A 21,864-nucleotide genomic window follows, 5' to 3' on the forward strand; every position below is an offset into this window, starting at 1 on the left:
CAGCCTGTTCCAGAGTTCTATCACCCTCACTGTGAAAAAGTTTCCTTATGTTTACATGGAACCTCCTATGCTCCAGCTTGCACCCATTGCCCCTTGTCCTATCAGTGGCGTAACTGAGAAGAGCCTGGCTCTGTCCTCCCCACACTTGCCCTTCACATATATGTAAACATTAATGCGGTCACACCTCAGTCTCCTCCAAGCTAAAGAGACTGATATCCTTCAGCCTTTCCTCATAAGGGAGGTCTTCCACTCCCTTAATCATTGTGGCTCTGTGCTGGACTCTTTCAGTTCCCTGTTTTTGAACTGAGGGGCCCAGAACTGGACACAACATTCCAGATGTGGCCTCACTAGGGCACAGTAGAGGAGGAGGAGGAGAACCTCTCTTGACCTACTAGCCACACCCCTTCTAATACATCCCAGGATGCCATTGGATTTCTTGGCCACCAGGATACCGTTGCTGGCTCCAGGACTCCCAGGTCCCTTTCCCCTACACTGCTTTCCCAAAAGGTAGTCCCTGACCTGTACTGGTCCTTGGGATTGTTCTTTCCCAGATGCAAGACTGTACACTTGTAATTCATTAAGTTTCTCTCTACCCAACTCTCCAGCCTGTCCAGGTCTCACTGAATGGCAGCACAGCCTGAGGGGGTGTCAGCCACTCCACCCAGTTTTGTGCCATCAGCAAACTTGGTGACAGTGCCCTCTGTTCCCTCATCCAGGTTGCTGATGAATATATTGAATAGTACCGGTCCCAGTACTTACCCCTGAGGGACTCCACTAGTGGAGTGGATATGGTGAAAAAGGAAAATGAGCAAGAGTTTCGTCTATTCCATAGGCAGCACAGCTAGGAGTTAATAATAATTGCTGCCTTCCTAAAAATGCATAAAATAGTGTAGCATCAGTGAAATGGCACTGTTTAGTGCTGTGTTACTGTAGATGTTACTTTAGACTTTGCAGAGCTGTGGCTGCTTTTGTAGCCTACCTTCACAGAGCAAAAGCAATGTATGTGTTTGTGCTTGCTGCTACAGAGGACCGCATTCTCTGTCCCTCTTTTTCTTTGTCTCACAAAGTACTGTAAATGTCATTGATCAAAGCATGCACAGTATCTTGGCAGGATCATGCATTTCTTACTGCTGCAGTCAAGAGTAGTGGTCACACTTGCTATGCACTTAATTATGAAGGAGAGCTTTTGTGCACTTAATGCATGGACTGGGCCATGCTGTAAGGGGCACTGGTGTTTGAGAAAGTGGCCTTCCTTTCTATGGAAGGGGAAATTGACAAGTAAATGCAGTAATGACAGCACGGGGTGGAGGAGGTAACTGGTACTAACAGTTTTAAATTGATCTGGGTGAAGTAATGTCCCCTTGATTTTCCATTAAGAGGGGAAAAAATGTTTCAGTGGATGCAAGACTTTCTGGAGTTACTGATACCAGACAATGGACAGGAAGATGGAGTCTCACTTGTGTGTTGCTACTGTGTGCCTTTTTCAGGTTTCTTGTTTCTTTGTTTTCCTCAGTCAGGCAAGCACCACATATTCCTGGCTAGGGAGGCGCTGATGATGATTTCCAGGTAATGGCACGAAAATGTGTGGTAAACTTACCTCACATCTTAGATCTATTCAATGGCATTTCATCAGCATTCGACTGTGCTCTGCACATACGATCATCTGGTTATTTTTACTCGTCTGCCTGGCAGAGATGATGTTTGAGCTGCTAACCCCCTGCCTTGAAACTGGTCTGAGCTCATAGGGTTCCTATTAGCAAATGAGATGTAAATGTGAAAGCTGGAGCAACTGGCCATGCTGCTCAGTGCTGTTTTGCTGGGGGAAGGGTGGTGATCGTGGTGTGGGATATGAGGAGATGACAATGAGAGGTCTGTCTATGCTGTTAGTTCTCTGGGAGGTTTTAAACCCTTTCATAGCTGCTTGTATCTCCTGGGGCTAGATTTATTGAGTCACTTGCCAGCAGCAAGGTTTTTTTAACACTTCATAAGAAGTGATTAGTGCTCTGAGATGCATACTCTGGTCCATGGCCCTTTTCTCCATCCTGCCCTGCCCATGGGTCATGCTATGCTCATGGCTTTCCATGCTGCAGCTGAACTTGGCATCCTGTGCTCTTGTAAGCCAAGCAGGAGCAGCAGAACACAACTGCCATCGGTTACACAACGAGGAAGGAGGAGAGGTGTCAGAGACTGCAACCAGAAACCCAAGTAATCTGTGCTACAAGTGACAGGTTGTACTTTGTGCTGCTCTGCATGTATATGTGAGAGTCTCTCTTTGGCAGGATGCTAGCTCACTTACAAACTGCCTGATGCCTCTTGGGTAGGAACCTTCTATGGATTATTTGACATCATTGTTAATTTCTGGAGGTGGTGGCTTGGTGTGGTTAAGTGTGATAGGATTTGACCTATTTTGTTACTGACAAACCCCAGATGCAAACTGTTTAAGCTCAGAGGAATTTGGAACCAGCAGTTGCCAAGTGTTTTGTCCTGCACCACAGAAACTAAATGCATTACTACAACGGAGAGCAATCAAAATCATCCCCAAGTAATGAATGGGAAATACCTCAGCCAGTCTGTTCCCATAGTAATTAATTGGATCAACACTGCTATCTGCATTAGAAACCAACACCTCTAGAGCTACCCCACAAACCTTTTGTAGTCGAGGATGCCTGTGTCAGGCCCCACACAATCAGTGTTTTCCCAGCAGTGCTGCCAGCCTTGGCTGCAGGAGCTTGGCTGGGCAATAAAGCGCACAGTCCTAGACAAAGCAGGGCTTGTTGGCTGCTTGCAGTGTGGGAAATGCCAGGCACGGGGCAGCAGCTTTCATCCTGATCCCCCCCGATGCAAGAGCAAAGCTGTGAGGTTATCTGGAGTGAGCCATGTTTTTCTGACAGATGTTTGTGCAGTATGAGGGTCTCAGCCCCAGCACTGGTGTTGGGGTGCAGCACACCAGACAGCCCTGGTGCCCAGTGTTTACCTCCTTCAAGGCAAGCAGGCAGCCCCAGGCTGGGAGCTTCCATCATGCTGAGAAAGCAGGGAGCAAGTAGGGTGGTGGGAGCAGCCACCACCCACTGCAAGACCAGTGCTCAAGTGCTGCCCTAGAAGTACAGCCAGTGCACTCTCTTAATACAGGTTTACGTCTGCAGCCCTGCAGCTCTGTGCTCTCCACCACTGCCCTGGCTTTTTGTCCAGTCTGGCCTGCCTGTGCCTGTCAGCCCTGCAGTGCAGAGAGCCTTTTCCCTGGGGGAATGTGCCCTTGAGGGGAGAGAATTAACCTGTTAGCAGGAGTGAAGGGAGCTGTTACCCTCACAGGCCCAACTTACCCCCCCCCACCCCCCCAGCTTGAAATACCTCCTGGTGTTAGGATATGGAGTTTGTGCAGGCATGTGCCAGTGGTGCAGAGAGCCAGACTTTCGTAGGGATAAGCTGGAGTCCACTGCTGGAGCTATGCAATCCTTGCTAGCTTGTCATTGCCCATAGAAGGAGCCTGAGGGAATGAGCTAAACTTAGCTGGGTGGGTGATTTAGTGCCCTCCTCAATCTGGCTACAAGCTGTGCAGTTCATCTGGACAGGAGCAGAAACCATTTATTTGTACACCAAAAGAGCAGCCACATCTCACTAAGATGTGTGAGCAGAGAAATTCACTGCAACACCAGCTCTCTGCTGTGCAGGGGGAGAGGACAAGGGGGCTTGGCCATCATAAGCTTATCCAGTGCATGAGGCATACACTTCCCACATCGACCCCAAATGCACCCTCTAGCAGCCATATATGTCTGGCTTTGTGGGGAGCAGGGCAAGGACTCTGGCAGCCACACGGCGTCTTGCAGAGGCACCTGTACCAAATGTATGTAGACAGAAACAGTAGCTGTGGGCTGTGCTGGATAAGGGCTTGTGTAGTGGTAACCACCCTCACAAGCCTGCAGCCTGAGCCTGTGGTAGAGAGGCTGGGGAGCTGGGCTGGAATGCATTGTGACAGGGACTACAACCACTCCATTCTTCCTCTCTTTGCTCCAGGATTCCCTGATTTCCAGCAAGCATTTCACAGAGCTTAGTTTGTGACTGTGGGGATGCAGTAGTGGGAAGCACAGAAGTGCCCAGTACTGAACACAGAGGATGCAGCACTCTGCTGCCTTGTACTGAAAACATGCCACCAGTGCCAGCTATGGCCTGTGGCTTGGCAATGCCCACCTGTCCCTTGCTGGGTACTTGCAAGCAGCTGCTATCAGCAGCTGGGCAGCTTACCCAAGACCAGTTTGGCTCAACGTCATTCCCTGTTGCTGTTCTCTACAGTAAACATAGCCATGCTCTGGATACCTCTTCTGCTGTCCTGGGCAGCTCGTTGAGTGCAGAGAGATACCAGGAGAAAGACACATCTGCCTTGTGGATTCACCCTGTTTATTGAATGCAAACAGATGGCAAAAGAACTGGGACACAGGAGAGTTGTAATCTGACTTTGGCCTCTGATTTTCCTGTGTGATTGACAGCACAAAGGAGGAAAACAAAAATAATTCTGTTATTAACAAACCCAAAACAAAACAGTGGAAGAGGAGACAAAAAGAATGTAGTGACATCTCATCTGAACAGATGGAGGATTAACAAGGGCAAGGAAATTCAAAGCCATGCCTAGCATTCCTTATTGCAAATGAGATTTGGCAAGGGGGGCAGGGATGATACTTTCCAGGGAAAAGCAGAAGATGACAAAACTGGCTTTGTGAGCAGTATGGTTCACTTTGGGAAGACGGTGACCACCTCGTACCCCTCTGGGGGAATCACCCGCTCCCGGGCGTGCTTCTCACAGTAGATTTGGTCTTCCACGAAGAAGTGTCCTTTCTGCTTGAGGTTAGTGCCACAGTCACTGCACACATAGCACTCAGGATGACGCTGCTTGTCCCGGATCTTCACAAACACCCCTCTGGGGAAGGAACCAGCACCTCTTAAGTGCCAGGCACCCACCACTGCCTCCCTCCTTCCCAGACCCCTCCCATCCAGCCCAGACCCACACCAGTGCTGAAGGTGGATAATTTTCTCCTGCTCCAAACAAATAAAAGTATAGGCAATACCTCTGGTCAGCACTTTTAGATCCCAATATCTGCTGGCATGGGAGCCCACCTGTGGAATGTATTTCCTAGCATGGGGCTGCCTAACTTTCACAGGGGCCTGTGGCAGCAAAAGTCACAGCCTTCAAATGCTCAGGATTAAACAACAGGCATCAGCTTGACCATCTAGGGGACCAAATCTTGGTCCAAAACAAGGATTGCAGAACAAATCCAGAGACAACTGCGACTGCCAGCTGTGGTGGAGGAAGGCTGTACTGCCAGCTGCTGACACACCTGGTATGTAGGGGAGAAACACAGGGACCAGGTCCTGACAGCTCACACACTGCTGCGCCAGAGCTGCAATCCAGCCATACATGGAACAGCTCAAACTGCAGCTAACCCAGCAGGTGATAAGGAAACCTACATAGCAACTTGCTAACTACCAGCAGCAGCCACCCAACACTGCCAGGAGCAGTATTTTGTTCTAGCAGGCACTTTTATTTTCCATAATTCACTAGAGTTTAGTGCTATGCATAGACTCCTGCTTTCTTTTCATGTATACCCAGCTGGTAGAATAATTCATAGAGTTTGATTCATATTTTACAGGCTATGGTTTGCTTCTGTAATGACTCTTCCAGTTCTTGGCATGCCAGGCGTGCCAGGACCAGGCAATCACAATGTAGTGGGTCTCAGCAACAAATAGCTTGTGGTAGGCAGCACAGGAGAAATCTGAATTACTCTGTGACAGTGCAGGTGGGCTACCAGCTCTTGACTCCTGCAGTCAACTGTTAAGCTAAGGGGGCTATAGGGAAGAATTTGTGGTTGAGAAATTGAACAGCAAATTAAGAGCTGGGTTGGGTCCTTTGTGCTGTCACATGCGGTACAGCAGCTCTGTATCAACCCCTCATCCTTGCTGTGCTGGAAGTTGCACATACCTCATAAAGACAACTGAAAATTATGTCTGTGTAGACACAGTGTGGGTCATGGTGCTACAGCAGAGCAGGGAGCAGAATGCGGCTGTCTTGGTCCCCATTGCCTCTGACCTCTGAGGCAAGGCACCATCACTTTATGGCTGTGAGCACCAAGACACAGAAAGTATTAAATAATACACCATCCCTGAATGGAAAGGTCATTCTGTTTCTGGGTGCTGTAAACAGCAACAACTGTCTTGAGGTCTGCCTTACAGGAACTTGCTTTGGTTTCCATTGCTATGCATCTGTAGAGGGAAACCAAACTCCTGATTCACTGTAGGAAACTGCAAAGTTAGTGCTATCAAAGCTGGTGAGAATAAATGTGCCTTGAGCTGGCTCTTGGATGCACTGGATGTGGGTAGGTGAGGTGTTTCAGGTGCAGCACCTCAGCCCGTCACACAGGCATGGGAAGTTTGGCATACAGCCTCAGGGACAGGCTTACTTACACGATGCCAGATCCACACTTGTCACACATGGGCAGTTTCTGGGCATTCCCAATCGATGAGGCCACCTTTGTGGTGGGGGCTTTGACGCTCCTAAATCCCGATGGTTTGGTAGGGTCTCCTGGGGGTGGAAGAATAGTGCTTCAGAGCATGTGAGATGTGTGGACCTAGGCTATTCCTCCCAAGCAGATGCTCTGCTAGGGAGGGGTGATGTTCTTTAACCCCAGCTCTGAGGCAGGGATTCATGCATGAAAAATATGAAGGGATTTAGAGTTGTGAGAGGAGGAGGGAAAGAAGGGACACAGTTGAGCCTGACCCTGGAAATTTGAGGGCCTGAGATGGCAATGAGTCAGATGAGAGACTCATCTCATCTTAAAAGCCCACCAGACTTCAGCTGATGTCTCATGTGCACAGATGCACAAAGTAAAGAAGCCCCAGCTCCGGTCTTGGCAGCACCAGAGCCTGTCTGCTGTGTCCTGATCACACATGCAGGGTTAAGGTGATTGCCAGATTTGGACTCAGAAAGAGGAGATGGCTGTCCTGGCAGACGAAGGAGGACTGTCAAAATCCTTTTCCAGTCTGGTGTTCTTGTAGGGCCCTGGGTCAGTGAGAATAACCTGTGCACTCCTGCTGCTGTGTAGCATGCTCCAGCTATCTTCCTAGTGCAAACTTTCTGGGTCAGGGATGTCCTACAGGTCCTTCACCTGAGTCATAGGCTGACGTGGATGCCTACAATGCCACTGGATGCTAGATGCAAGATATGAGGCAAGCCTTTAAATAGCTGCAGTGAAAAAGGAGCTTCTTACAAAATGACACCATGGGTGTAACTAGTTTTAACTGTACAACTTCTGCAATAGGTTCAACACCAGGCCACAAGGGAAGGAGCACTGCAGAGCTTCCAGGTTTTCACCAAAAACATAGCAGGTTGATGGGCACTTCAGACTGGGAGGGACAGACAGAAAACCCTTCTGACTAGTGTCAAACCAAGAGCATACTGCAACGGCTGTTGCTGGTGTAATAGAGGAAAAACCCTCCAAAGGCATACATTATTGGCTAGCAAGGTCAGGAACACATCACAGCCCAGGGCAGCATCACTGACAGGAGAGCTGCTCACCTGTGGGGCTTGGTGATGTTGTGCTGCAGCCCATGCACCCACCAAACACAGCAGGAAACACCTGCCCTTTGACAGTTACTGCAAGAGATCCTTGCTGCAACAAAAGCAGCAGTAGCCACATTTTCAGGCTCTTTATCACCTCTGCTCACTCCCTCTTCCTCAAACAGCACTTTGTTCATACTAGCAACAGTGACAGCATGTTTTTAAATCTCTCTAAAGGAATCAGCTTAATCAAATACCCACAGGAAACATGACTTGTTCCACCCTGTGAAACGCCCTCCACCAATGAGTGCAGGGTCAGACCAGTTGTGCTTTCACACATGGGTGCTCACACAGCGCAGCTGGTGAGCCAGCTCAGCTGATAGTCAGCAATGCCCCAAGGAACTTGGCCCAGTTGAGGAGATAGATCCCTGCTGTTGCTACTCACAAGTCATAGCCTGAAGACAGGCTGGGAGAAGCAGCCAACCAGTGTGCTATTTATTGCCTCAGACATGATCTGAGTCAGCAGCGGCAGTGTTGGAGGCTGGCTGAGCATCGAGGCAGGCAGGGGCCACTGTCTCCTCAGGGACAGACATTTCTTTGGTGCTGCATAACCTCCCTGTCCTGCTCTGCATGGGTGATTACCAGCTCACAGTGGAGTAAAGCCAAAGCCTATCCCAGCCTGTGATTGGGCAGGCAAACATTGTGCCAGAGAATCCCAATAATGCTGCAAATCTTCAAAGAAAGATAAAGAGACTTTTCTTCTTATCTTCTTCAGCATTACTAAGCACCAGGGAGGACTTCCATTGCCTGAGAAGTCCTGGCTACTCCAGAGCATTCCATGAAGGAGCTGAAACCCTGAGGGCAAGTAGCAAACACTCAACATTTAAAAGATGCTTTCAGGTAGATATTTTGACAGCATATTAAAGACTCTGAGACCCTGGTTTCTTTCTTTCTTTTGTTTTGCTCTTTCCTTTCAGATTAGTCAGCCCTCCCAGCATGTGGCTGATCTTTGTGGTGAATATCTCAGCACCAGGTTTCTACTGGATAAAATTAAACATAGCACTGTGAAGCTAGTAACACAAAAGAAAGTCACAACTGGCCTAAGTGAGGGGTGGGGGAAGAAAAAAGTAATTCTTGGAATTATTTTCCTATTAAGTTGTTTGGTTTATTTTATTTAAGTGGAGAAGAGAGTATGGTTTAGTCCCTACCTAAGTTAATTGGCTCTTTAACCTTAAAGTCTATAGCCCTGCACAAGTCCAGATGTCAGGTCAAGAATGCCAAGCAGAGCAAAATTTCAGGGGCTAAAAGCTATCAGTCAGCTGCTCGCTGATACCCAGCTTATATATTTTTGCATTTGGCTTCAGAAGGGGATACTTTTTTCTTGTATAGTTGGATGGAGATGAGAAGCTTTAGGACATACTGGAGAACATTATCTTGTAATAACATTAAAAGTCTTGAATCTAAGATGATCTTTAATCAGTGAATGTTGTCTTAAAGAGGCAAAACTTTGTAAAGTATAGAAGAGTTGTTGCAACTTCCTAAATTCCTTCTTGAAAACTAAATGTTGTAGAAGTTTATTTCTTGAGCACTCTCTCAATAAGTGAGCAATGATATGAGCCCATAGACACTGACACTAATCAAGAGAGTATTTAGAAGCCATCAACAGCCAAGAAAGGAAAATAAAGTTTTAGATGTTACTCTCAAACACTGTACACAGCCCAAGGAATGGCAAAAGGCAAAAGCACACTCAGATTAGGTGTGCAGTAAGTGCTCACCTTTCTCTTCTGACTCTAAAATCTCTTGCAACACGAGGAACGAAGCAGACTGCCTGGGTGGCTCGTTTGACTCTTGATTCTCCTGGAGCATCTTGTAAACCTCAGATTCTCTGTCTATGACAATGCCACCTGGGGGCTGGTTGTGCTGATCTAAACTGAGGAAGAAACAGTAAGGCTTGGTAAACAGCTGAGAACTAAAGCCAGTCCCTTGAGCAATACGTAATATGATTGAAGAATGAATGTTCAAAACAAACGCACAACAGGACGCCATACACCACAGAGGTGCTGGATGTGCTCACACAAGACAGCTGCAGCCTGAGGGGGATCAGCACGCTGGGCTGTCCCAATATGCCACTGCCAACAGGTCCTCACTGACCCCAGATGGTCCCCAAGCGGTCTTCCTGCTTCACCGTTACTACATACTCCAGACATGAAAACTTTCTGCCCAGGAAATCATAATAGTAGGAAACTAGCTCATGGGATGGGAATCCCAGATGGTAGCTGTGCCACCTATGCATGTTTCTTGCATGCATAAACTACCTTGGACTCCTGCCTTACACCAGTGTGAATCTCAAATTAAGTTTATTCCATTAAAAACAAATCTTGGCAAGTACACTATGAATTAGTCCCAAAGGATCCTTCACAAAGTAACAGCTGTAGGACCTAACTAAGATCCATAATGTAAAATGGTGATAATTTAAATTGGGTTTTGAGTGTTATTATTTCCATTTTATAGGTGGAGACTCCAAGCCACAGCCCATTTATAGCATTTACTGAAAGTTAACAAGCAGGTTAAGAGCAGAGGTAATTTCTACTTGCTCAGACTAAGCTCTCATTTCAATTGCCTCTTGAGATGCTGCTGCTGACACTCATGTTACCAGGGACTTGCACCCTCAGACTGCAGCCCAAGGTGCTTCAGGGGCAACTTTTTCACAATGCAGAGTGGCTGAAGGAGTGGTCATTGTTTTTCCCAATGACCCTTCTGGTGGCACAAACAAACAGAGGCTGGAGGCAGTACCTAGGATGTTCTCCACATGCAGTGGGTGTAGGCTTAAAACTGCAGACACAGAATATCTGGGAAAAGCTTTCCAACAGACAATGAAGTACCAGAGATTGCCATGGACATGGAGCAACCATGGAGATTGCCATGCTCCATTGCCATGGAGCAACCTCCATACCAAAGAATTTAGAACAAGTTTGAACAAATAATGGTTTAAATTGACCAAATACTAGGAAAAGGAATGAACTAAATAGCAGAGGTTCATGCATGCCCTGTATTCTGGGGCTGAAATAAAATAACTCTGGAAAAATGGGAAGACTGACAAGTCTCCTCTGACAGCTCAATTACATAATGCAGCTTTATAAACATAAATGGTCTATTAGGTTTCACCATCTCTGCACCCTGTGACTGCCTGAAAAGTACATAAACATCCTGAAGTTCAGACTAAATTGCAGAAGGAAATCTTTCTTGAAGAGGCATACTTCCCATGCCAATGTGCAATTGAGTCATCTGGGAGTTACTCTGCATAATAAACTCTTCAAGCACCAGAGGTAAAATCATCACACAAGTTATAAAATGCCATCTCCATAAAAAGAATTTCATGAAATGTTTCCATGTTTAGTAATTTTCAGTGGAACAGGAAGCACATTAGACTTGCAAACAGCTGAACCCTGGAAGCCTGAATCTCATTTACTGGAGCCTCTCATCCAAAATAAAACAATAATGTGCCTTCTATTACACAGAAAACATCATAGGTTATCCACAATGAATCCATGCTCCACACTGCATTCATCTTACATAAACTCATATACTCCCACCACTCTGTCCACCCAGAAAGAAACATTAGGCAAGAAGCCTGTCTTTGCAGTTTGCATACTAGGAATGTTTTGCTAACATGCATTCAAAAAGCAAAGGCTAAATCATCTTAAAGAGCATATAGTCAAACAAAGGCATCACATTTCAACCATGCATTGTGACAGTGTGCAAAACATACAGATCAGCTCTCCCTGCTATGCACCCTACAGATAAACCTGTGTACACAAGACTGCCAAGAGACTATAAAAGAGCCCACATCCTAGAATATGTACCAGCAGAGTGAAATTACCTCATCAGGGCAGAAGGCTATGCTGCTTAAAGAAAAAACAAACAAGCAACCACCCACAACAAAATATCAAACCACCGGAAAGTACCTACATGTCTGGAATAGGCAATGCCACAGGCGCAGGACATCTGCCTGCAGGATATTGGGTCCCTGCATGTTGGCTGATTTACACCACCTCCTGTTACATAGGTACTTTATCTGCAGCAGCCACCAGCAACTGGTGTCCTTTTCCATGTGCAGGAGTTCCCCAGCATAGAAATTTTGTAGGGAATAACTCCGACAACCATTACTGGATTTCAGACTCTCACACGGCCATTACTGGATCTTACTGCTGCTACCATGGCCAACTGGCAGCACTGATTGAGTAACAATGGATCACTGAGCTCTGAAAACTTGCAAGAAGATGGTAATGAAGACCATAAAGACACAGCCTTCAATAGCATCTTCAAAATATCACAGCTTATATTTATTAATGTCATTTTACTACTTAACTAACTAACTAAATAAATGTATGTTAATAAGTAATGTCATTTACTACTTTATGCTTTTGAAAAGTTTACAAGGACCTCAAAACTGTACTACAGGAAGGCCTGTAGAGCCCTCACTTTTGCAATGAAACAATTGCTGATTGATGCCTAGGGCTCCTCTGTGAGTATTGTCAGCTGTCTGAACCAGCACAGCCAGCCAGTTGTGTGATTGCTCTTGGCGTGCATGGCTACAAGCCAGGGCATCAACTTACAGCAAGTAACTGGACTAAGTAACAAGGCAGACCATAGCCTCCCTTTATCTTTTGGCTGCTGGCATAAGGCAAAGCTTGTCTGTGTGGGTCTGTGGGTGAGAACACCAACTTTTCTGCTTTGAAGCACATGCTCAGCCCAGGATGGGGACTGTCTGCAGCCAAGGAGCTACAAGATACGAGGTTTGTTCTGTCCCACAGAGGCCGTGTGACAGACCACCTCCTTGGACCACAAGTCACACAGATGCAAGCTGCTTGGTCACACAGCAGGGTATCTCTGCTGAAGGTTCACATCTTCTGAAATAATTCATCCTTGATTGGACCTCCTGTGAGACAGCTAAGCATGCTTTCTACTTCACCCATCTCAAGCCCCAAATCCTCCCTGTAAAACCCTCTGGGCTGTTATTTAGAGGCACGGGCCAGCTGGCTCACAACTGCCACAAAGAGCAAATACCAAAGACCACCCAGGCCTCATGATGCAGAAGCTCTCCACAGATCTCAGACAGAGGCAGCCTCAAGAGCAGCAACCTGGGCAGGGGTGCAGAGACCAGGTCCTCTGTGTGCCTGGTGCCTTCCTCTGCTGCCTCAAACTCACTGGTGTTATCAGCCAAAGATGAAGACCCACAGGAACCTGCTTTATCTTGAAATGAAACAGTGCACGCCCATAGCCCAGCCTGCACACAGCAAAACAAAAGCACAAGGACACCTGTGTCAGCACCTTCCATTTGCAAACAACAACAGTTGTTTCACTGCAGGAGAAACATCAGTTTTCAAGATACAGCACCCTCCTGCCTCCAGTAAATCCATCTGCTGCAGTTGGCTTCTCCAGGAATGCCACCAGCTACTGGCAAGGCCCTACTGCATGTGTGCACAGTGGGCAATGGAAACCCTGACAGGCTGAAATGATACTTTGGTGCTTCCCCCAGTGTTGGGCATAGGCACAATGCAGAGCAATCTCCCGTGAAGTCATGCACTAACGTTGGAAGGATGAGATGTAACCAGGATTTTCTGGTGACCAGCCAACATTGTGAGCCACAGACAGGAACAAGGCACTCGTGGACACCGAGATGCAGATGAACAGATGCAGTGAGCCAGCCACAAGGGCAACAGGTAGGTTACCTGGGGAAATCAGGGCTTACAGAAGAGATTTGCCCCTGCAGGGAATCCACGATGTTGCTCTGTGAATAGAGCTGCAAGGGAGAATTGAACTGCATGTGCAGTACTTTGAGTCCCGGCACCTCCACTTCCACGGGGCTGTTGGGGCAGACCTGGGCTGCATGCTTCAGCTGCTTGGGCCCCACTCGGACTTGGCTGGGGATGGAGGAGGTGCTGTACCTCTGCTGTGGCAGCTTGGAGGTTTGCTCCTGCAGAGGGTTATAGTTGGAGGCGAAAGGAGCCTGCATGGCGCTTGTTGGCGATGGGTGGCTATGGGCCAAGTGTTCACATGGCCAGTTTGAGTCGTGTTTGTTTGGGAGTTCATTTGTGTTTTGCATTATGGAATTGAAGGGAAAATGCAGAGAAGGAAGAAAGGAAAGAAAGAAGAAATTAATGAAGGGCTAAACCAAACACCCCAGGTAATACAAACAGTTGAAGAATACTATCTGAGTGACACACCACTAAACACTTGAATTTACTTTAAAGGCTTCTGGTTAGTGCTTTGGTTCTGGTCTTATATTCTAGGTGTGTCCACACAAAACCTAAAATGCAGTTGCTCTACTGATGAGCAAATACAGGGGTTGTAGAAGCAACAAAAACATGGCAGCAGAAGTTTCCCTATGAACTAGCTACCTAATCACACACTTACAGTCCCACTGTCCAGCAAATGAATGCCACTTTAACTACTGCACTTCCCAAAGCTAGCCTGCTAAAAGGCAACATCACCTCTAATTCCAGAAGAGATGTGCTCAGTATCAGGGCTTCTCCATGCCCTCCCCATCTGCTTTGCATCACCAGATTCATTGGAGATGTTTGCTGTTTTTTTCTGTCTGTACTACAGACCTGCATTTACATCACAAGCCCTCTAAGGACAGAGCATGGACCAGGTTGTCCTGTCTTATTTCCATGTGCAGTGGCAGGATCAGGCTGCCAGGTACAGTCAGGCTGTGTGTATGCTGGGTGTAAGGCAGGGATGTAGATAAATGACAAGCAGACCCAGAGCAAGGCCAGCCACATACAAATAACGCAGCAAAACATATGGGCAAGAATTTCAAGGCAGATGGAAGGCTGTGTGAATGAGAACCTACACATCCTGTGCTTATGCCCTGGGGAGACCACAGTGGATCTCTAATGGCAGGGTGAGGCCCCTGGCTCTCAATGAAAACCATCAGCAATTAAATCGCTTTTGATGACTCTGTAAACAAAAGTATATTAGCATCAAAGGCCTTACCCACAGTCCTCCCAATACACCCTTGCAACTTGCTATGTTTCAGTAAGGGAAAGATGAAAAAAGATGCCCTATACCCCACATACAGCAGGGCTGGCAGTGGACCTTCCTGCTAGGAGGAGCACACTAACCCACAGCACTAGAAGTAGTCCACCTCTTTGCTAATCCCTGCAAGAAAAAATAGATCACCCACAGGTTTGCAGCAAAATATACCTGGCTTCCAGGGAGTGCCTGGAACTCCAGACTAGACTAGAGGTATTATTTGACTGAAAAATGGTGCCATCAGGTTAATGCAAAGTCAGATTTCCCTTGTCTGTCCTCTGTCTTTGCTCATCCCCTGAATGAGGCTTCTGAGGTCTACCAGAAACAAATGAGGAACAAACATCTGTTAACCCATCTGTCAGCTGCAGCACCGTAACTCTGCCTAGAATGGCCCCTGCTGCAGATGGGGCTGCCAGTGCAAGAAGCAGGTTTCCATCAGGGATAAGTTTTCAGGCTTATGTTAAACAATCTCCAGTCTTTATGCCCTGCAAAAGCAGAGGTGGAAGTTACTTTTGTCTGCTCATTCACAAGTCAGCAATTTAGTTGAGTATCAACTAAAGCATTGATCTTGCAGTTTTTGTTGTAAGAGCGGTCAAAGTCTACCAGACAGTTTGGTCCTGCTATACAGAGACAAGGAGCAGTTAAGGAACTTGACCAGTGCTGCCAGGAGGATTTCAGACAGCTCCTGGTTTATTATTTCCAATGACAAAAGAGTAACTTTGGACCTTTGGAATAAAGTAATGTCTTTATCTCAGATGCAATCAGAAAAATCAATAGGTTCTTTTAAAGATGGAACCCTTTCTAATCCTACATATAAAAATCACTTACACAGGTACCAATGTTTCAGCTACATTTTAAAACTCCTGTGAAAAACAAGGTTCAATAATAAAACCCAGAAAGACCCAAACTTAGGCAAAGCCTGCCTATGAATCCCAAACCAACCAGGAATAGGGACATGTGTGCTTCCTGTGTGAGCTGGCACCCATCCTGCCCAGCACAGCCCATGAAGGCATTGCAAAGTGCTAACTACAAAGTGCTTGTAACAAGCTCTCAGGCACCTGTTCAGACCAGCAGGCTGGTATGTCATGCTGAACGCACGTGGAAACTGCATCGGTCTCTGCTGAACAAAGAAACACAACAGCATTAATTTCATTTCTGCATCTCATGAAATGTTCCCCACTCCTCCAAGCCCTGCCCTCACGAACCACGTCCATGCTCATGCATCTGCTCCTTCCCTTGTCCTGAAAGAGATCTTTTCTGGGTTAACAAATTGGTACCCTCACAGTGAACTCTTATGTCCTGAAGCTTTCCTCTGGGAGCCTGTCAGGAAAGCGAGGCAGAGAAGATACTTACGGCTTAGTAGGCTCTGGGGCACCAGGTGATGTCTTTGACTCCACTGCACTGTTGAAGGTTTGGATGTTCTCTGAGGAGTAGAGGCCTGCTGGGCTGTTGTACTGAGCAGTGATCACTCTGGGGGCAGAAGCTGTGGCAGCAGTGAAAGGCACTGCACTTCGGTTGTGTGCACTTCCTACGTGCCTTATTTCCTGCATGCAAAGGAGCAGAAGCAAAAATCAGAGGAGCTCAGGCAGGCAGGTGGGAAGTGGCAAGGCAGTCCAGAGCAAGCAGCCACTGCAATGGTGACCACCTTTGCATGTGGTGTCAGCTGAGAAGCATGGGGTCCCATCCTGAACGGCTTCAGGCTTATCTTCAGAACATTTCAGAGTTGACATGCCAGGAACACGAGCGCTTGGAAATATCGCCAGAGCTATTAGCTCAAGATGCCACATATCTGGGAGCTCCTGCAAGACTCTGTTAAGCCACAGGACCTAGCTTCCCATGCAAGACTACAGATTTTAAGCATTCCTTGCAATTCCTGAAAACAGGGCTGAATTATCTGGAAGAGAGATAATGAGAGGCTAAAAGAGCAGCACCCTTTCATGACATCTGAGAGTTTGGCTTTCTTTAATTATGGGCAACTCAAAAATAAGGTGTTTGTGCTTACTACAAGTGCTCCAGAGCATGTCTGCTCCTTCAGATAATATTGGGGTCCTTGATGAACAACTTTGGATTTTCTGGACAAGAAATTGTGACAATAGAGGTGGAAAGTTTTAATACAAAAGACAGTGATACAGGCAGTTACAGCTAATTGCCAGAGAGTTACTCAGTGTCAGAAGTATGAAATGTCACCCAGATATTCTGGATTTGCTGCAAACTGAAGGCTTCCAAGGGTATTAGTGGACACTGAGAAACACTGGCTGCAATTTAATAAAGGGCCACATCCAAGCTAAGTAAGACACAAGATTCTTCTGAATCACAAGCATCACTAACAAAAATGGGGAAATTTCAAAGACCCAAGACCCATCAGTTCAGCAGGCTGGGAATTAGCAGCCTTGGGGCAGAGATAGCAACATTCAGGGCTTATCTCTTCCCAGAGAAGAGGCTTGACCAAAGCAAGGAGAAAGTATGACAGGGTCTCACTAGAGCAGGCATGAAAAACGACTAACATTCACAGAGGTGTCTTGAGGTATCCAGGGGCTAAAAGAGGGCACAAAACCATGCATTTTGCAATGTTCCAGCCAGCTGTAGAGACTGGGCATAGCCTCAACACAGGGCTAAAATCCAGTGGCACAGGATGAAACGCAGCCCCTCTTAACATGCTGGGCCCATAGTTCCCAGCTCTAATTAATACAAGTAGTTACCTCTCCCACTCCATACAGACACACACTCACACAGCAACCAAGAGAGCCTGCATCACCCTTTGGAACCCTCACAGCATGTGTTTGATAGAGCCCTAGTTACTGGATAAATACTCACCAGAAACAAGTATGACTAACTTCTCCGATAGATTTTTCTTTAAATCATTTTTATGTACCCAGATTTCCTTAGGCAGCTGGCTAGCATTCCCAGACTGACAGATGGGAGTTATCTCGCTTCAGGGCACTCAAATGCTATTTATGGCATCAAGCACAGCATAGGATCCCTCAGAGAAGAGCAGTGTGGACCCAAACACACTTAGGATTTACAGGTCATTTGGAATCAGTGGGGTAGCTCAAGATGCTCAGGTGTGACTTAGTGGAGCTGCCTTCCCGTGCCTTTCTGGCTGACGCATATGGACATCAGCCATGAAGCTTTCCCACACACCAAAGGAAGAAAGACTCTGTAGTAATTAGCCAATCTCCCTTTGTTGCAATCTCATTCAAAGCACAGAACAGTGCTCATAAAAATAGTTTTTCCCATGGCAGAAACTGCAGATTTTAGAAAGAAGAAAACCAAACTTCAGCCTACCTATCACACTGTGGGGAAAAGTGTCAGTGATCTTGTATCAGCATTAAATACATACACTATCCCATCATTCAGAGGCCACAAGTAAGAGAGGGTTTCAGATGTGCACATAAATAGTACGTTCAATGAAAGACAGAGGCCTATGCTTTGGCTAAAGGGGTTACACTCAGGTCAGATGGCCTACTTGCATTGTGGAAATGTTTAAGTATTAACCACGAATTAGAGAAAGGGAAGTAATTCAGAGGTTATTTTTTTTCTTTTTAATTCTGGTTTCCTAAGGAAGTGAGGCGTCCCAGTTACACACTCCACACGCACGTGGGCATGTTCCCATTCCTACCGAGGACCTCCGATTCTGTTGGCCAACACCAAATCAATTTGACAGTGATAAAGGCCTCAAGAGTATTCAAGTTCCTACAAATACTGAGAAAACAGACAGGCAGATGGAGGGGAGAGACTGAAATCACATTAGTGCCTTAACTCCAAGATGAACTTCAGCATGCACTCAGGCACAGAATCCACACAGGAGATTTTGGGCTACTTTTGACCACCAGGTAGGTTTTCTGCTATGTAATAAGATCCAAGGCAATAAATGAAGCTTTCAAAAGTTGTTAGGATGCCTGTAGTAGCTCTCATGTGGGTAAAGTCTACTGACTATAAGAGAATGTATAACTGGTTAGATTGGTGCAGAAGGTAGTGTATGAAGATCAGATTATAAAAATTCCCTTCTGGAGAAGAGTGTAGAAGGTGAGAGTCTATAGACAAGCATTTTAAGGGCAGTAACATTATAAAGGACATTTGCATAATGCAAATTCTCCAGCACTTCCTGTCACACCTTTCTGCTCTTTCTTCTCGAGCTGTATGAAGAATTTTCAAACAAGTACTTTCATGATTCCAAGGTGAAAAGATAACATGTTCTCGTGGTCAAATGTATTTACCTAGGGATTTGCCAGAACTGACAGTCCAGGCCCTGTACTGTGCAGTAGTTTTGTTAAAGCCCCAGCTCATGGAATCATATGTTTATGTGGCAGTCTCTGACTTAACATGGGGATGAAAAAAATCAGAAATGTGACACTCCCAAAAACCTGTCCACCAGTAACCAACTGAAAAATGTTAGCACAAAACCACTGCTATACTGTGTACGTATGTGGGGGCAGCACATGGTTTATGCAGGTGAGCTGCCTGGGGTTTGCTGCATCTCTAAGGCTGTGGCATTCTCAGGACCAGCACAAGGGGTAAACAGCATTAAACAGCATCCCTGGCTGGGGCACAGACTGCAAGAGCAGTAAGCAACAGTCTGTTTGCAAATCAAGAACTGGCAGCCAGACGTGAGGACATGCCCTCACCCAGTCAGAGCATGACCCACTCTTTCTTTGTCAGTAGTACAGAGGAGTGTAACTAATATTAGATCTTTCTGGAGACACCTGCGGTTGGCATCTGCAGACTCGGAAGTGCTTGCCTCACCCTCCCTCCAAGCCATGAAGATGCTTCAGTCTGACAACACCAGGCCTGTCTGCAGCAGGTTGCCATCAGCAGCAAGCAGGGGTACTGGCAGTGGTTATTTTGGTCTGATGCTGGGGCATGGAAGCTCCTGAGCCGCCAGGTAGGATATTCAAGGCAGTATAAAACACTACAAACTGATACCATGAATCTGCACAGATACCAGCCTTACCCTCCTCCTTCCTTCGCTGAGATATGTCTCCATGAGGGCTGGCACAGTGACTAGTCCAAGATAAAATAGATTAGCAAGTCTTAAACTTCTCTGCCAGTGGTTTGCTTCTGAGCTTGGAGAGCTCTCATTCTGCTTCACTTTGAAATGAAGCCATTTCTCCAGCAGCACCCGCCCTACCTGAAACTACCTCCTCTATACAAACAACTTCCAAGTGCCCTTGGAGCATAATCCCATGTGCTCGCAAGTACTTAAAACACCAGTACAAAACCCCCTATCCCAGAGAAAAAGCTGTTTCCCAGTCCCAAGGACAAATGAAGTTTGGAAGACCCCAACTTCAGGTCAAACACACAGGTTTCCTGCCAGATGAGTTTTCTAAGTGCTGGCTGTTAGTGGTAACAGCCCTGTCCAGGGGTAGATGGTGACACTTCCATGCACCACAGGCACTGTACCACAGTCCTTATAGCTGGGTACCAAGGGGCATGCCCTGCCACCCTGGCAGGGAGCTGCCAGCTATGATGCCAGGATGTAGGGACAAGAAAAATGTCCCTTCACCAAGGCAGGAAGTAGATCAACATTTCCTACTGCACCGGCTGCAAGCTGCGTCATGGGGAATTATCTGGGAAAACAATGGCCCCTTCCTCCCTCTCATCCCACTCACGCCAGGCCATACCCGGCAGCGCTGAAGCACAGCCTGTGAATTCCCCGCAGCTATGTCAGCCATCACCTCTATGTCTGGGGTCAGACAGCGGCTCATGGGTTGGACAGCTGCTTCCTCCTTGCCATGCATCAGACGTGGACATGGCTACCACCATGGGACCTACTCAGCCCAGGAATCAGGGCATGGGATTCCAGGTAAATTCCCAGCTGTCAGGAAGGTAGACAGATGGACAGACAGCCCCCGATAACCCACCTCCATCAGCTAAGCTGGGGCATATCCCATGTCCCAGAGACATAAAGCCATCTGGACACCTCCACGGTCCCACAAACTCTGGAGCAGGTTGGGGGCAATCTGAGGTGAGGGTGGACTCTGGATCCCATCTGCCATGCAGTGACATGGCTAAGGTCGTCCTGGCTGCACTGACCTTACCACCATCAGAAACAGGAAAAATCTTGAGGCTTTTTGTACTCATTAAATAAACTAAGCAACCTCTGCCCTAAGCAGGGTTTTCTTCTCACAGCACAGCCTGAAGGCAGCCAGCAGTGCTGGGGTGCTGGCTGCTGCCCCACTGCCACGACAATCCCACTCCCCTGCCTGCCCACTGCCCCTTCCCAGGCCAACGTCCTGCAGTCCCCAGAGTAAAGGAAGGTTGAGTATGGAATCAGAGGCTGCTTGGAGAAGCAAGAGTCCTCGTGGCCCCACAGGCCCCTGAAGCAGCCAAGTGAACTGGCAAAACCCGCTGCCCCACTGGGCCCCAGAAGTTTTTGCGTCCCAAGTCAGAGCCCAGAGGCTGGAGGCAGGCAGTCCTGGATTGCACATACTGAGAGCCACGCCAAGAGGAAATAAGATTAAACATTTCTCAGTATAAATGTTTACTTGAGCTCTAGGAAAATGGGTCCCTGACCAAACCAGAGCATTCTAGTCCTGTGGGCAGGGAAGGAGAGCAGAAAGCAGCAGCCAAACCCCCCGGTCCCATTCTTGCCCTTGCATAGCCACCTGCAGAGTGAAGGCCATGGCCGTGCCTGGCTGGCACACCAGTGGGGAGGCTGATTCTTCCACACATGTAGAAACAGCTCAGAAGAGATCTTCATGGCAAACTCTACCCCATGCTATGTTTCATCAGCTGCAACTGCAAATATTAAGAAGTGCCTTTACTTTCACCTCTCACTCTGTTATTTGAGGTTTTTCAACTATGGAAAGATCTTTTGCAATGCTTTGAAATCTGATTAGAAATTAGGAAGGGTTTGGGGTTCTGTTATTGCAGGGAGGGGGTAAAACAACAAGGCTGGCTTCCCACATCCTCTCCTTCCACGTTCCTGACACATTCCATATCCATGCTGTAACATCTTTTAACCAAAAACAGGAGGTCACGATATGCCGGCATGGCTCCTTTGTCTGAAACATGAGGTTGTTACTTTACACACCTATTGCTTCACACATTGCCCACACATGCATGGCCTTATCAAAGGCCAAGTCAGCCACACACACCCAGTTTCTATAGCCCCTGCCTTCTCCGTATCCAAGGAGATAAAATACACAAGACAGAAACAATGACATCACTCTGCAAGGGCAAGGATGAGACAGGCACTCTCAGCAAGCCCTTGGGAAGACAGAAGTGGTTGTCTCTCTCTGCCATCCCACGAATGCCTTGATTCACCTCCAGAGCTCTTCTGG

The 21,864-nt window shown here is 47.2% G+C and overlaps 1 protein-coding gene across 5 annotated transcripts in view; it reads right to left on the reverse strand.

The window, feature by feature from the left end:
• Positions 1-4,375: 4,375 nt before the first annotated feature.
• The window catches only part of PDLIM1 (PDZ and LIM domain 1), a 44,331-nt gene continuing 26,842 nt past the window's right edge, over positions 4,376-21,864 (reverse strand). For 2 of the 5 annotated variants that reach the window (XM_068139791.1, XM_068139788.1), the window contains exons 4-8: positions 15,640-15,701; positions 13,276-13,581; positions 9,319-9,473; positions 6,451-6,568; positions 4,376-4,909 (exon numbers count right to left, since the gene is read on the reverse strand). In XM_068139791.1, coding sequence (XP_067995892.1) covers positions 4,723-4,909; positions 6,451-6,568; positions 9,319-9,473; positions 13,276-13,581; positions 15,640-15,701 — 828 coding nt within the window. In that variant the 3' untranslated portion in view covers positions 4,376-4,722. Of the gene's footprint in view, positions 4,910-6,450; positions 6,569-9,318; positions 9,474-13,275; positions 13,582-15,639; positions 15,702-15,934; positions 16,126-21,864 lie in introns of those variants that run through there. The other 3 variants (XM_068139792.1, XM_068139789.1, XM_068139790.1) reach the window with 3 other exon arrangements.

Source organism: Melanerpes formicivorus, unplaced genomic scaffold (genome assembly GCF_026170545.1).
Source record: "Melanerpes formicivorus ecotype bairdi unplaced genomic scaffold, bMelFor1.0.p_v2 SCAF_6, whole genome shotgun sequence".
Classification (NCBI taxonomy): domain Eukaryota; kingdom Metazoa; phylum Chordata; class Aves; order Piciformes; family Picidae; genus Melanerpes; species Melanerpes formicivorus.